Source organism: Schistocerca americana, chromosome 1, assembly GCF_021461395.2.
Source record: "Schistocerca americana isolate TAMUIC-IGC-003095 chromosome 1, iqSchAmer2.1, whole genome shotgun sequence".
NCBI lineage: Eukaryota > Metazoa > Arthropoda > Insecta > Orthoptera > Acrididae > Schistocerca > Schistocerca americana.
Genome location: NC_060119.1, coordinates 660,676,555 through 660,693,242, shown reverse-complemented (window position 1 = coordinate 660,693,242; position 16,688 = coordinate 660,676,555). Strand labels below are relative to the sequence as shown.

Genomic DNA, 16,688 nt, shown 5'->3' with positions numbered 1-16,688 from the left:
ATCATTCTTCAAATTCGTTCTCACTTATCAATAGCAGAGAAAAAGATCTGCATTATGCTGTCTAGTTGATTTTCACTGACTGTTTTTGCAAAGAAACTTCCTGGCAGATTAAAACTGTGTGCTGGAGGGAGACTTGAACTCAGGACCTTTGTCTTTTGCAGGCAAGTGCTCTACAATCTGAGCTACCCAAGCACAACTCATGACTCATCCTCACAGCTCCAATTCCGCCAGTAACTCATCTCCTATCTTGCAAAGTTTTGTGTGCATGATAAATATCTTTTTGGCTCTGACTTCTTTTGATATTGCCATCTTTTTTTTCAGTGCTACCAGTGACTTGCTAACATTTCTCACCTGAGGGCTGATAGCATGGGAAGATGCCCCAGGAACTCATGGAGTAAATGAAGCTCTTGATGGAAAGCCCTTTGAGCTCCAACAAAACTATCCAAGTGTTTGTAATACACCTTTACACCAAACACACATTGTGCTTGTGACCAACACTTCATGCCTACTAAAACTTCCACCTGTCTACATGGCCTAGGTACATCACCCACTCTTGTAACCTCTCATCATGGCCACCAGCCAGTACTCAAATTTACCCATTTGAGTGCCTCACTCTGTACATAGCGTCTTCTTATTCCTGAATTTGTCAATAGAATTTTTTGTATTGTAAAATGACCTCTGTCTGGCAGTTGAGCAGACCAATTTCTTAGAAATTTTGTGTTACATTGCTACTTTTTTAAAATTAAATTACATTTTGAAATAGTTGCCTCCCAGCTAATCCAATGTGATGCAGCAGTCTCTCAACACAGTTGAAGACACACTGAACAGTCATTAAAGCCCCAGGCAGCTGGCAAATCAAAAAAATATGTCATTGCCTTCATGGCAGAATATGAAGAGTCACAACTGCAATAAATATTTTTTTTACATGTAAAGGGTTACCGATTTCAATCTGTTTTAGACCATCTTCAGACCTGCACCATGATGGTAGACAGTGGCTGTTAACAGAGCATGTGCTACACCTCCACAAACATTAGCATTTGGGGAGGTGTAGTGCCTGATCTGTTAACACCACCATCTACCACCATGGTGAGGTCTGAAGATGGTCTAAAACAGACCAAAACTGGTAACCATATGTACAAAAAATGTTTACTGAGATTGTGACTGTTCATATTCATTTTCACTTTCATAGAATGCTTCCACCATCCTATTCAGTCAGTTCCTCACAGTGGTCCAACCCATTTACTCATACGCCTTAAGTATTTTCAAGACAGTCAACTAAATGCAGCGTTTCTTGATTTCCAGAAAGCATTTGACTCAGTTTCACATATACATTTGTTATTAAAAATACTATCACATATGGTAAAAAGCAAAATTTGTGACTGGAGTGAGCATTTTTTGGTATTGAGGAGGCAGCAAATTATCTTGGGCTGAGGATTGTCAACAGATATGGAAGCAAGTATGGATTTGACCCAGAAAGTATGTTGGAAGCCTTCCTATTCATGTTGTGTATTAATGACCTTGCAGACAATATTAATTTTAACCTCAGACATTTTTCATATGATGCAGTTAAATGATGAAGCATGAATTTTCAATCAGATCTTGATAAGATTTCAAAGCAATGCAAAGATTGGTAACTTGCTTCAAATGTTCATAAATGTAAAACTGTGCACTTCGCTAAATGAAAAAAAAAAATGTATTGTATGGCTCTCATGTCATTTTTGAACTCATTCAAATTAATAGGTGCAACACTTTGTAGGGGTATGAAATGGAAAGCTCACATAGGCTCAGTCACTGGTGAAACAGGTGATAGAAATGAACACAGGTTTTTTTGATTTATAGAAGAGTTTCACGGAGATGCTGAAGGAAATTAACTGGCAGAAACCCTAATTATTGGTGCAATTGGATGTACACTTTGTCATGCACTTGACAATGGTTTGCAGGATATAGATGTAGATGTAGACATACTATTCTCTTAAACTAAGTGCAGGGGCTTACTGTGTTACTCAGGTGTTTTCTTTAGTCAACAGCTGTAGACTTGAAGAAAGAAATGGACACCATGAAGGACACCATAAGCATAATGGAGCAGAAAAGACAAAATGTGGATTCTGTTTTCCAGCAGTTGCTGTTTGAAGTTGAAGCAGTCACTAAGCAGTTAGATGTGAGAATGAAAGAAATGGCTAGTTATGCTTTCTTGACAGATACGATGTGATAAACACCTAACTGCTCAGTCCATTGAGGAAGAGTTTTGAAGGGCCTTGCACATGCCCCTGTTTTGGAATATAAAATCGAATCTAAAGGAGAGGCTTTTCCCAGATGGGATGAGTATTTTCAGTTGGAGGATTTTTCTCACATGTATAACTTACAGTGAAGGAGATATTCGAACTGCCAGAAAAGTGGTAGAGATGTACGCACAGCTTCTGGATACCCTTATCGCACTGGTATTGCAGGAATTCAAACTTTGGAAGGCTAGATGGAAGTGTAGTTTAGAGCCTGGTCTTATAATTTTGGAGTCTCTACTTTATATCATCGAAATGTACAACACTGAACTGTGCCTCAAACAATACTAAAAGTTTTAGCCATGGTACTAATTAGTACAGCAACAACAGAATGTATGTTCTCAATCCTTCATCACCACTAGACTTGACTTAGAGCAGCCATGAGGGAAGAACAATTCACTAGTCTTGCTTCAATGCATAGCTGCAGGGAAACTGATATTGATGTAGCTATTATGATATTTTAAAGGAGTAAGAGGAGATGACTTTAGTTTGTCCTGTGGATTGTATATATTAATGTAACAAAAAATTTGATACATTGTAGTGCTATTTTTATTGTTGTTACAATGCTATGCAACTGTATACAATTGTATTTCTGGAGGGGCATGGAGTGTGGGAGGGGAGTGAAGGGGGAGGGGGGGGGGGGAAGAGGGAGGTCACAGGGACTTTGTAATAAAAGTAATAGATATTGGGAAAGAAAGAAACATTGAGGAGATATAAGTACTACTTTCTGTTTTTTCCTTGCCCCCTGCCCCCTTCCTTCCCTCTGCTCTAACAAAGATGCTGATGATAAAACAATTTGAAAACCATCCTAAATCATGATAAGCATGCAGCTACCACATTTCTCAACCATGGTCAGTGGGAGAAACCTGAGCCCAATTAGACTGAAGATAACTAAAAGGCTTCAATTCAAATACATCTATAGTAAGTAGGACAATATTCCATACTGATGGTGTCAGTGACACTTATAACACCACATTCAAAATTTTCGCACTAGTACCACTTTTACATACCTATGTTTACTGGAACATTTTACAAGTATTACTAGCCACTTTCACCCATCAATTCTTGTGTTAAGTGTGAATTTCAAATTCAACAATGTAACATTTCAAAATAAGGCCTGTTTAATGATACAACATCTCATGAAGATATACTGAAAGCAACGAAACTCTCACAGAATGAGACGCCACAGATTTCATAATCAACACAGACTAAATGGGCTTTAGTGATGGCTACAATGAGTTCTATTTGTTATTAGCAACTTTCTTTTCCTGGTTGCAGGACGACAGGGTGTTGGCCCTGGTGAGCAGGACTGGGGCTATATAGACGTCCGTGATGGGGCGCACATGTTCTACTGGCTGTACTACACTACTGCCACAACCAACTATGCCACGCGGCCACTTGTCATCTGGCTGCAAGGTGGGCCTGGAGCTTCTGGCACAGGTTATGGTAACTTCGAGGAACTCGGCATTGTTGACACTGACCTCAATGTCCGGAACTCATCTTGGGTAAGAGCTTCGATTTGCATTACAGCTACGTAATCAAAAATTGTTGTCCTAAAGCTGCCTCTTTAATTGCAGAAGTGTGATGTCACAGTAAACCTGTGACTAGATTTGTACCAGGCAACTTATGGTGCAGCAACTAGCAGACAGGTCCATATTTATAATGCAACTCCTGAGATCCAGAAATTGTGCTTGTGAATTCCTATCCTATTCATATATCAAAGAAATAAAATTAGTACAGAAGAATGTAACAAGAAATATTTTTATTTCTTGTGAAAAATGTTCAGTCTTATATGGCCTTCACTTCTTCTTTTGAAAACTGTAACATTCATATTTAATGTCATTTCAAAAGTTTGCTTCCAGCTTGGCATAGTCTGTCATATACCTCTGAACAAATCACAAACAAGTCAAAAAATTGTTCTCTGACTGCAAGAATGGATCAGTGTTCCCTTCAAATAATTTCTTTCTGAGGAAACTTTGAAATGACATTGCTTTGTCACTATATATTACATCTAACCATTTTTTTTATTTAAATCATCATTATGAAGCAATATCTTTTTTTTTTCTTTTTCACATACATGTGGAATGAGGTTCACAATGGAAAGGAGTTATTTGTTTGTACTTCACCAATATCAGCTACGCAAACTTACATGCCATTGTCTCTTTTTATTAATAATGATCCCTGGAAACACCTTCAACTTTTAGAATTTCTGTTGATGATTTTTACATTGTCTCCTACTTCTGTAACCAGAGAATTAGGTGGTATTGATTTTTTCTGATGTATGTCTTATTTTCTTCACTTCTTGCTATTCATTTCCTGAGAAAAAATTCCTCTGAATAATTTTTGTCTGAGTTGACTGCAGGCTACAAGAAGATTAAAATAATGTACACAGAATTACAAAAACTGTCTGTAGAAAGTGCCTTGAGAAATAAATTGAGGGGGAAAAAGTAAATGCAGAAATGCCACCTACCTACACTACAGAGGATCGAAGCTACAGGAACCAAGTGGTCTAGGCCATTCCTTCAATAGTGACATGAGTTTGTATGCTGACATAATTCTGTTTCGAGAGGTGTTGGATATGTAATAACCGATTGTGAGAAGTTGCTGCCAAAGTGTGCTCTGGTGGCAGGCATTGGTCACTGTTACTCTTTAGCGGTATTGGATTATATATCAAAACAATGGTACCAATGCAAAAATAGAACTTAAAGACACCTTGTACATTGCTTCCAAGTCTGCCAGCATTGGTTAGTTTCATAATATAAAATAAAAAAATAAAAAAATATCTCTCCTTTCCACTACTTTCGCCCTCCCCCCTCCGCACCTTCTCTCCTGCCCTCCGTCTAAACTGCAACACTTCACTGTCCGCCACTCCCACCATACTATCCGTCCCCATCCCAGCCCTCCTTACCCCCGCCCAGTCGCCATTCCCATCATGCACTGGTGCTGCTGCTCGCAGTGTAGTTTCAGCTCTCTGAGACTGCAGACGTGTGTGCAAGTTGCATTTGCATGAGTGTGTGTGTGCGTGTGTGTATGTGTGTCTACTGCTGACAAAGGCTTAATGGCCAAAAGCTATGAGTGTGTGAATCTTTTTATTGTGTCTGTCGCAACTCAGTATCTCCACTACATGTTTCTGATCATTGTTTTTTTATTGTTACTACAGCAAGAGCAGTTAACTATCCTCAGCCCATTGCATCTCTTAGAAACATTTTTCCTCTTTTCACTATGGATAAACAGTCTTCATGTCCACTTACTTTTAAAGGGAGAATTATGGCTATTTTCAAAACTTTAACTTTGGTCTGACATATGCTCCTGGTATGAGCAATTTTTCTTGCACTCAGGCACAAACTGCCTTTTCATGTCACTACTTTGTGCATCCCAATATAATTTCAGGCTTTCCAGCTTTTGTTTTCATTAGCCACCCATAAGGCAGACAAACCTCTGCTTCTGAACTGACCAACTGCAAGCATTAAAATTTTCATCATGGCAACTGACTCATTCAAACTGTTCCAAAACTCCTATTCTCATGTTTGACAATAATCCTCTAAAAGAAAGCTTTGTACCTCTTACACTATAAATTGAAAACTGTTGTCTGCAGCAGTGTAACACTTTGGTTAATCGCAATTTCCATATATATGTGTGGTGACATTGAACACCAATATTGACGCTAGCCAACTTATCAACCACAGCAAATATGTACTTGGTTTATCTGTAGCCTAAGTTCATGACCTTTGATCACCAGTTCCCAGTCATCTCTCGAAGTGGGTGTATTGCAATAGCATTTTTGTGTGTGTTTGGTAGCAGTAAATGTTCACAGCAATAAAGTGTTGAATAATTTGCCAAGGTGTCTGTATATCATTCTACTCCACACTGGTTACATGCTATTCCTACACTGGTGACCCTAGACCACAGTACATCTGCCCTGTATTTAATGTATACGCAGTCCACTACCAGGACAATGGATACCAATGATAAACCAGGAAGATTCAGATCTTTTGTTGAACTTGACAGGGTTCTTCATGGACTACATTGTACAATGAGTGATCCGGGATATGTCAAATGAGGAAGTGTGAGCAAAAGTGAATTCTTCCACTCTCCCATGTGTGCACTCGAACTCTCATCTCCACGTGGCACAAACTGCCACCTCACATCACAACAATTCAGATTACCCCACCTCATATGGAACACCATCTGGGCCCAACACATGTGAGCCACCTTACTATCCTGCTGGACACTGGTGTTCACATGCAATGACATTTGTCCAGACCCCCCTCCCCATTGGCTTGTGCTACTGCAGCAGGCTCTCAGGTATTGAATCTGTTCCTACCTAACGGCAGAGCTTAGCTGGCTGAGCCATGCCAGTGTACATCTGCTTAACTGCTTCCAATATGCAAGAAAGGACTCCCATTGGACCATAAATTACACTTATCTTTGCAAATGGGCACCCAAACTACCCAGCAACCACCAGCACTACATATTTGCTGGTAGTCATGTTGCACATCGAGTTGGCAGATGGCTTCTGAATGACACCATTCTCTTCCGATGTTACCCAAGGCACAGAACAGGGAGCAGCGGCAGCCATCTTGCTCTTTCCATGATGCTGCCACCGAACAGTCCGACCTCATGCGAGGTCCTTTGATACATGATACTTGGAGCAGTGACAGCCACCTTACCTTGCTACACAGCAGGCCCTGACTGACTGCTACTGGACCTTTCTGATGACACCTGATACCACCACAGCTTGTCATCAACTTCAGTTGGCTGCACTACACCCCTGACAACTGATGACAACAGGCGGCATGGTGTCACCTGCACCATGTAAGATGGACAACCAAGCACAAATGTTGCAGTGATGCTAGTTTCACACCTGCATTGGTACTGATGGACACAAGTGTCCTCAACTCTGCCAATGCCCAAACGCCTTCCACAACCTACACTAGTGTCCGAGGCTGCTGCTTCTACGAAGTTCGCCACTCACTTAACCCAGTGAACTAAACCAGTTTGTCTGACCCATCCGTTGGCAACAACCACAGGCTCTGTGTGCAGTCATCACATAAAACAGCACTTTTTGGTGGACTCAGGGTTGATAATTAATATGAGCTCAAATACCACCCTACCTCCTCACACCCCTGACTCTGCACTTACACTAAGAGCAGAAAATGCATTGATCATTGCCACTTACTGAAAGATCACCTGTGATACTGACCTTGGCAGTGCCAACACTTCACATGGACATTTCTTTGTGCTAATGTCAATGAATCACTGATTGGAGCTGACTTCCTATGGCATTTCCATCTCTTCCCAGATTTATGAGAAGGAATGTTGCTCTGCAGACTAAGTAATGTCACCATTATGAGCACCATCAGATGACCACTGGCCCCAGCTCCAGCACAACATGAGACACCTTCCTTTCAGTGGTATGCAGGCTCCAGCTGCTACAACCCTCCACCCAGAATCAACTTAAAGCAACCAACCAACAGTACATTGATATATGGAATGAATGCCTTACACTACAGGAGGAAACCTCCTTGCTTTAGAGGCTATTGCATAAGAGCCAAATCAGCTACAAGCAGCAGAATCACAACTTAGAGGCCTTCAGACCTCACCTACCACCACCACAGAATAACTACTACCTCAGGCCTCAGGGCACAAACCCAGTGAACATATGGCACATGCTGAAGGATCTCCATACTAGAGTGCAGAAATTCTTTGCCAGCCCTATCAACAACAACGAATACAATCATCTCAACAAATCATTGACTCAGCTGCTGCTCACCACAGACTCCACAGACACTACCAGTGACATTCTCACATGCCACTGCTTCAAACAAGTATTGGAAACCATCCAATGTCACATCGATCTGCTCAAGTCCTTGTGGATGTAACCCTTTAGCAACAGTAAACAACCACCTTCAACAAACACTATGAATGAACAGGACAGTGCCAGTGAGACAAGTGATAGTGCAATCAGTGTTTGTGAAACAAGTGGTTATGACAGATAAGCCCTCCCCCCAAATCCCCCTGCCTCCTTCCCACTACTATGGCATTAGTAATAGCGTGGTGCACAGAATCATAACAACAGATCAACCACCTATCTCTTACAAAGAGTGCTGCCTCTCCCCTGAGAAAAGGCAAATCGCCAAAGGCATTGTAGATCGAGTTACTTAACTCGGGCGCCATCCATCCTTCAAACAGCCCTTGGGCTTCCCTATACCAAGATGATGGTAATTTAAAAAAATGTGGGGACTACAGAATCCTCAATTCAATACTCGTACAATTCTCAACTGTTGCCCTGTACCCAGCATCAAGGACTTTACACATGAATTATTGGGTGTAACAATCTTCAGCATCATTGACTGCCAAAAGACATATCTGCATATACAAACGACCAATGAAGCCATTACTAAAACTGCCATTATCACCCTTTTCAGGTGATTTGAATACTGATTCATGCCATACCGACTAAAATATGCAGCTCAGACATGGCAGCAATTCATCGATTCTGCCCTATGCAAATTCCTGTTGTTTCCATTGACTGGAGGTTATACTGATATACTCTGCTTTGCTCCAAGAGCATGAAGACTATGTGCTACAGGTTTTACACGCTCTAGAACAACCAGGTGTAGTCATCAACAGTGAAAAGTGCCACATGTGTCAGCGGAGCCTATTCTGTTTCATCAGCAGGTATCGGACCAACAGAAGAAAGAAAGCAATTCATACAATTCACTCCCAGGCCTGGTACCTACAAGGAGCTATGCAGATTTCTAGGAATGCTAAATTTCTACAGGCATCACTTTCCATAGGCAGCTAAAATCAGGTAGGCCTCACCAATGCCTTTCCAGAACCAGTACCAAAGGAACTGAACTGTTCCATGGTTGGAGGAAATGTCACAGCCTTTCAAGGTGATGAAACAGTCACTGCAGAGGTCCATGACCCTGGACCACCCCTCACCAATGGCCCACCTCTCAGGCAATGCTGATATTAGCAAGACTGTCATTGACATTGGCATTCCACAAACAGGTAACTCTGTGCAATCATCCTTGTGATTCTTCTCATGCAAATTGAAGGGATCGTAGAAGTTGTCTGGATACAACCACAGACTACTTCCCTCTATGAGGCAGTAAAGTATTTCAGACAGAACATTGAGGGCTGCCCTCTCACTTTTTCACTGGCCTCTGCCCCTTGATGCATGCCATTCACAATCCTAGTTAGGATGTATCACCCCACCACTTGTGGCACTTTGACCTGACAGCTCAGTTCTTGATAGACATCCAGCACATGAATGGGAGGAAAATGTGATGGTAGACTACATTTCCCATATCCACACCATCAGTATCCTAAACAATTAGGACGACCTAGCAAATGCATAAGTACATGAAGACTTATATCAACTCTTAGATAATCCCAACTCAGGCCTGCATCTCTAACAAATAAAGCTCATTGACTCTCACAGCAAAGTTTGGTGTGCAGCACTGCAGGGAAGACCATGCCCATTGGTGTGCATCCAATTAAGAAAACCAAATTTTGACAGCCTTCATAGCCTGTCACATCCCATGGATGAGCACACTATGAGGCTCATTACATAACATTTTGTTTGGCTGGGGGTTAAAGCAGACTACATGTGTTCCGTGCCAGTGAAGAAAGACTGAATGGCATGCACCCCCTCCAAACACATACACTTGGGCTTAGTCAACCCCAACCCTAGTCAAAAGGCTGCAAATACATCTTATTGGCCATTGAGTGCATGAACTGTTGGGAGAAGTGATCCCCTCCAATGACATAACAGCCAAATCAATGGCATGGGCGTTCATTAACAGCTGGGTTTCTCACTTTGCTTTACCCCTATCCATCACAACTAACAAGGGCCAACAATTTGAAATCCTCCCTCTTCACTGAGGTGTGCAATCTATTTCCTCCTGTCCATCACAAATGACAAGGCCCAACAATTTGAAATCCCCCCTCTTCACTGAGCCATGCAAACTATGTTTCATACAACATTTCCATACAAAGATCTACCACTCACAGAACAACTTGTTAGTGGAAAGATGACACCCAACTTTGAAGACTTCCTTAATGTGCCACGAAAAGCAATGGATGTATCCTGGGTTCTGCTAGGCACTTGGGCAGCATACAAGGATGAGCTCAAGTCCATTTGCAGTGGTGGTGTATGGTAAATGCCTTACCCTCCTAGCATATTTAATCTTGCTGTCTCCACCACTTACAACCACAGAGCTACCTGTGTTAGTGCAGAACATCCAACACCTTATTAACAACTCCCTCACACCCCCACCACATACCAATGGGTTTCCACCAACCTTTGTCCACAAGGGGCTAAGCAAGTGCTTTCACTTAATGCTAAGCAATGACATGGTCCATGACAAACTCCAACAATTATACACCAGCCCATAAAAAGTACTCCAACAGGGTGAACAAACATTCTCAGTACCACAGAAGGAAAAATCCACAACAGCATCCATCCGCTATCTTAAAGCGACCTGGGTGCTAATAGCAGAGGAGAAAATCTCTCTCTCCAACCCTCCTAGCTAGGGTTGTTACTTACCATAAAGATGACACATTATGTTGCAGACAGGCATACTTTCCAGCCCCACTACTTCCTGATGCTGCACTTCTTGGCATTCTAGTCCCTGCACACTCCGCTGGACAGTGTTCCTCTCTCCCCTCACCTGTAAACTGCTATCCCTTCCCCTTCCCTGCCCCATTCAGATTGTAGCTTTCATCCCAAGTGACAGTTGCATTGTGGCCCACGCTGCCGGAGTTGACAGTCATGTGTGCTTAAGGTATGCTTGCTTGTTTGTGTGAATAGCATGTGTTTCCTTTTGCTGATGAAGGCTTTGGCTGAAAGCTTTGTGTAAGTGTCTTTTAATAGTGCCTGTCTGGAAAATTAGAAGTTAAATGTATGTATGGTAACATCACATATTAATATTGTTATTGCGTTACAGTCCTCCACCAGTGGCCAAAATTTCCAAAGAAGATACTATAAATTAATTATGGTCTCCGTTACCTTTTTTAATTGACTCAGAAGCACTCTCTGTTTCTTACACCTCCTATTTGCTGACACTGTTGGCTCCATTACTGTAAAATGTGGTCCAGAGAATTCTTGAATGCCAGCAGAGTTCTTCTGTAATAAAGTTGTTACACTGGCTTGCTGTTTTAATCTGTCTAATAATGCAGTATAATAATTAATCTTTTTCATTACCCAGACTAGCTACTAATTCTTTCGCCACAACTTGCATTATTACCTCTTGGAGGGCTCTCTTTCAACTAAACCCACCTTTCAAAATGATGGGTCCATTTTTTTGCGCATATCTCTGTACAGTTTGCCTTTCACCATGCAACCTGTACAAGAACATATAGAGATGTGCAAACATAGTTGAAAAAATAGAAGAGTAGTAGATAATAAACATCATATAAAGGAAACCACATATTGGAGTTTCACAGATTGTAACATTAAGTGACAAGATTTGAATTTATATTGATGAAAGTAACTGCACATACTTTGCATTCAGAAAAGAAAGAATGACACCAAGGAGCCACAAAAGAGGAAAGGTGATATGAAAGCAACAGTCCTCCATAATATCATGCCCTCCTCTATATTAAGACTTGCTCTATGGCTCACAGTTATTTTGCAAATACATCCTGATGTTAATTCCCCTTTCCTGGTGTTATTTCCTTCTTGGAATGCTCCTTGTTCTATGTAGTAGGGTCTGCTGCACCTCTGACCTGTATAATTCACTTTCACTGAAAAATAACACTGTTTTAGACTTTTTTGATCAGACTTTAAGCAGTTGTTAATTCCTTATCTATAGCAAAAAGCCCACATTTCTGTCCTTCCAGCATATTCTTTTACAAAATAAATGCTGAACTCATCAGTCATTAGTGCCTTAGTTCTTCACACACCACCTAAGGAAACTTTTCATCAAATCTGGAAGTGTCTCCCTGTCTTTCTGTAGTTGCAAGGTGTTAACATCTTTAAACACATTGTACTTTAGCAAACTTCCCTTTGCCATTCTTCTCACATCTTGCACACATGGCAATAAGATATGCCCAGTATACAATAATATAGGCTTACTCAGTCCCATTACTGCACACCAAGTATTGAAATAACTATTGCTATCATGCAATGTGAAAACTTTAAAAAATAGAAGCACACAATTCACTAACAATGAAAAATAGAATACATTAAAGTTGTGGAAAAATTAATCAGTTATTATGTGCCATAATGCTTTAAAACCTGACTTAAAATGGCACTTAAGATACCTTGTTGTGTTTATTAATACAGATCAATTGAAGCCATTGATAGCACTTTGCCAACTCACAAAAATTCTCACCATTCAACCTAACATAGACCTTGGACTACATTACAGATCAATTTACTCCCTAACACTAAAAGTTTTTTATTCTCATTTCTTACCGTGTCATCTTACAACTAAACTGTTATCTGAGAATGGATTCTAGATTTTGAGGTATACTACAGATCAGTCTGTCACCACATCCTACATTCTAAAACATTATGTAGACATAAAATCTTAATAGTGTCCTTTTCTATGTGTTTGCACACTTATGATGTCACACGTCAAATCATTACTTCATGGAAAGAAGGTGACATCTGGTACCAATAGACTTAATTGACCTGTTAATTCTGTATCACTCACACCACATCATTTCTGATAAAAATGTGGAGGAATACATCAATTGTATCTGAATAACTTTTCTGGGAACATTTATTAGGTTCAGTGGGCCTATTAATTCTGAATTATTCATATCAAATCATACCTCCTCAGGAATATGGAGAAATTCGTTAACTGTTCCTTAACTATCTTTCTGGGAACAATTATGGTGTGCAAATAGTTAAATTATCAAAACTATGCCATTAATATAGGACACCCTCTACAACAAGAAACCACATAGAATAAAATGTGTATAAATAACGGACACTTCAAAATATTAATTACAAGATTTGAATCAGTCTATCTGAGGCCCAGTTAAAGAACACACACATTTTATACCTATGTATTGGATATCCATTTTCCAAACAAGCACTGCTTCAATTAAAGCACAGATACAGACAAAATGGGCTCTGATATATGAGTGTTCTTGTTGTAGTTTTTTATTGTTGCTACTTTTAGTTGAAAGAAATTGCCGAAGGAAGCCTTACAATCTAAAAATTGGAGTGTTTAATTCTATCATGTAATTTTGTAATGACAGTAGTGTACTTATGTTAGTAACATACTTATATACATCTGTACAGTTTTATGTGTCAAATATCCTGTAAAACAATCCTTGGACAAATGAACAAAATAGCTACAACACAAATGCAAGATGTGAGGAGATCAATTTCAATGACAGGCAAGTAATTCAAATTCTAACGAATTATAGATTATTCATGACCATCTCATTAACAATGAATTTGCATCAATATATATTTCCCTACTTTCTACATAGGCCTCTTGTGTATCTTTAAATGATGAGGAAGTGCTGCTGTGATTGTAAACATTTCTTCATTAATATTAATATCTTTTTATCCAGACATAAGTAAACACCTACATAATGTCCACAGTATGTGTATTTGTATAAATTCTTCCTGAGCATAAAATCCCTAACACATAATTCCCACAGTACATTCTGAAAGTCTACAATTTCACAAAACCACAAAAAAGTATACACTTGCTATATAGATCGTGCCCCAGACTGTTTCTTTATGAGAATCTTCGAGAGAACATGAAAATCAAACTGCCTTTCTGAGCCATTCACATATGCACATAAATGATCTTTTATAAGTTTCAAATTACACCGAAGCCAATTTTTTGGAAGATTCAGTTCATCAGAACCCAAATTGAGTTCCGTCACAGAATGTCAGTTGTGTTTGCGTGCAAATCCTTTTTATTATACATTGATTGAATCATGATTTAATGGGATTAGAAAGGCTAAAAAATGTCAAAGGAAAAATCACTACAATAATCTGAAGCAGAAACTGAACCTAATATTATTTTTTGCACATCAAGTAATTCCATTTCGTTAGAAAAATGCAAATATGAAATCAGACATGTTAAAACAATTACTTAGAAAGCTATTTGTGCATCTTATAGACATTTTTAGTAATCATTTTAATTTATCTTTCAGATGAAATTAGTTACCTGAATCAGAATACTTTCACCTCATATCTCAACTGAGGTATTTATTGTTCAGATTTCTTTTTAAAACAAGAAGTTTAGCAGTGGATTCATATCAGGCTTGGTGTACAGGGTTGAAACATAATTTTTTTCTTCTGGGGTGGTGGGGTCTTTGATTCTGTTCATGTACAAGACATTTCTTCAGATCAGTATCCCAGAATATCAGCAGCTGAACTGTCATAAACGTTTAATCATTTACAATTAGAACACAAGTTGCATCTATTGAAAATTCTGATACAATGAATGGAAATGAAAGCAATGTACTACAAAAACTGTGACACTTAATGATGTTGATGTGAATCACAATATTTAGGGTGGATAAACTGCTTGTTATGTGGCAGTTTACTGTAAATGCTTCCTTTCTGAGCATAGTTACCCACACATTACTTAATACTTCAAACCAGTTAGCATCACTTAAGTTGCTTCAGTCCACAAACAAAGAAGTTTTACTTTTACAGATAAAATTGGAACTGGAGAGACATTAACACATTTCTACCTATCTTGTGACCTGACTACATTATACTGAAAACAAGAAGTGAAACTATAGATAGCATCCTGTATTCCTAACCCATCTTCAGCACTTTCTTTAAGGTCTTCCGTGGGTGAATACAGTTTTGCTACTTGACTTAAAAAAAAAAAAAAATGATTTAATTGATGCTTATGAAGATCTTCTTTGAGCTGTTGGCTCCATGACAGTTCCTAAAAAGAATCAAAAAACATGTGAAATATTTGATGTTGACTTGTTGTGACATTGTAGGGCTGAAATAATCATAAATACTGTGTATTAAAGGAAAAAAAATTAAAGTAGTCTTAGTAATGTGATTTTTTAGAGTTCTTGTTTTCTAATGCATACCAGCAATCTGAAAAGTGAGTAATTACTTGTAATGAAATGTTTCAAAATCTCACAGATTGACTTTGGTAATACTCTGCAACATACTCATAAGTTCATTCAAAAAAACCTCATCACTACAATGTTGTTATTCATTGCAGCAAGATACACTATTAACTTTGAAGGTACAACAGTCAGTAGATAATTTTTTTATTGATTGATTACCTTCATTAGATAAATTGAGCAATATGATTGGGATGTGGTGAGTTATGTTTCTATTACTTGCACTTCTATTTTGAAGTTTCTTGTGTTTACATTAAGGAGTATGAGAGCTGTACCACTGTTCACATTTAACTTGCTGGTTTATCATTTAAAATCAGAAGGCTTCCCCATCTAAGTGAAAGTAATGGACATGTAATGTACCACTCCCTTATTCCCTTTCCTTTCACATTTATATAGTGGTGATTCAAGCAATTAACCTGCATCATATTACCATAATATTTGTATCAAGTTTTTTACTTTGTACATTCGGGACCACTGCAATCACATAATGTAATAATGTAACCATACTGTCTAGCTTGGCCAACTTTTCTTGAGATAATGTCCCCCCCCCCCCCCCCCCCCCCCTCACCCCAAGTATTGCTCAAAATTTGTTGATAGAATCTGGAAATGTTTGTGATGCTTGTTACCGTGCTTACTGACCTACAACATGTGCTGACACTAAGTAGCACTGCACTAGCCATTATGAAGTGAACTGGATGACCTTGAGTTGTTGTATTATTTTAATTTAAATTCATATTCATAACTGCAAATTAATACCATGTGTGGAACATGAACACTACTGTAACTGGCTTTCCAGAAACCTTGTTACTTCCTTGCAGCATTTCCACATTGGCAGGTGGTCGGATCATAATGTGAGCTGTAAATGTTGTCAACACTTTGGGAGATTTCCCCTCATAACATTTCACTGAACAAGCAATAATGCTGTTGGATTTTGGCAGAGAAATAGATCTGCCACAGTCAATTTGTGTGAGTTTTACATATTCCTAAGTTTTCAGTTTTCTTCACCGTGTTATCGCTTTTTGCTGCTTTCTGGATGAACATAATTTGAAAATATTCTCAAAACGGCATGTTTTAAGGCATAATTTGTAGGTGTGGTGTGTCAGGGGAAGGCAAGGCAGTCCTTCGGAATTATTACCAAAATGAAATATGAATCAAAAGAAAATACACATTTAGGTATACATAAATACATATTTATCTAATACAAAGATGATGAGACTTACCAAACAAAAGCGCTGGCAGGTTGATAGACACACAAACAAACACAAACATACACACAAAATTCAAGCTTTCGCAACAAACGGTTGCTTCATCAGGAAAGAGGGAAGGAGAGGG

General features: G+C 39.2%; 1 protein-coding gene across 1 annotated transcript in view; it reads left to right on the top strand.

The window, feature by feature from the left end:
- LOC124544630 (retinoid-inducible serine carboxypeptidase-like) overlaps positions 1 to 16,688 on the top strand; it is a 173,192-nt gene that overhangs the window by 20,285 nt on the left and 136,219 nt on the right. The window contains exon 2 of the mRNA XM_047123240.1: positions 3,555 to 3,781. Coding sequence (XP_046979196.1) covers positions 3,555 to 3,781 — 227 coding nt within the window. The remainder of the gene's footprint in view (positions 1 to 3,554; positions 3,782 to 16,688) is intronic.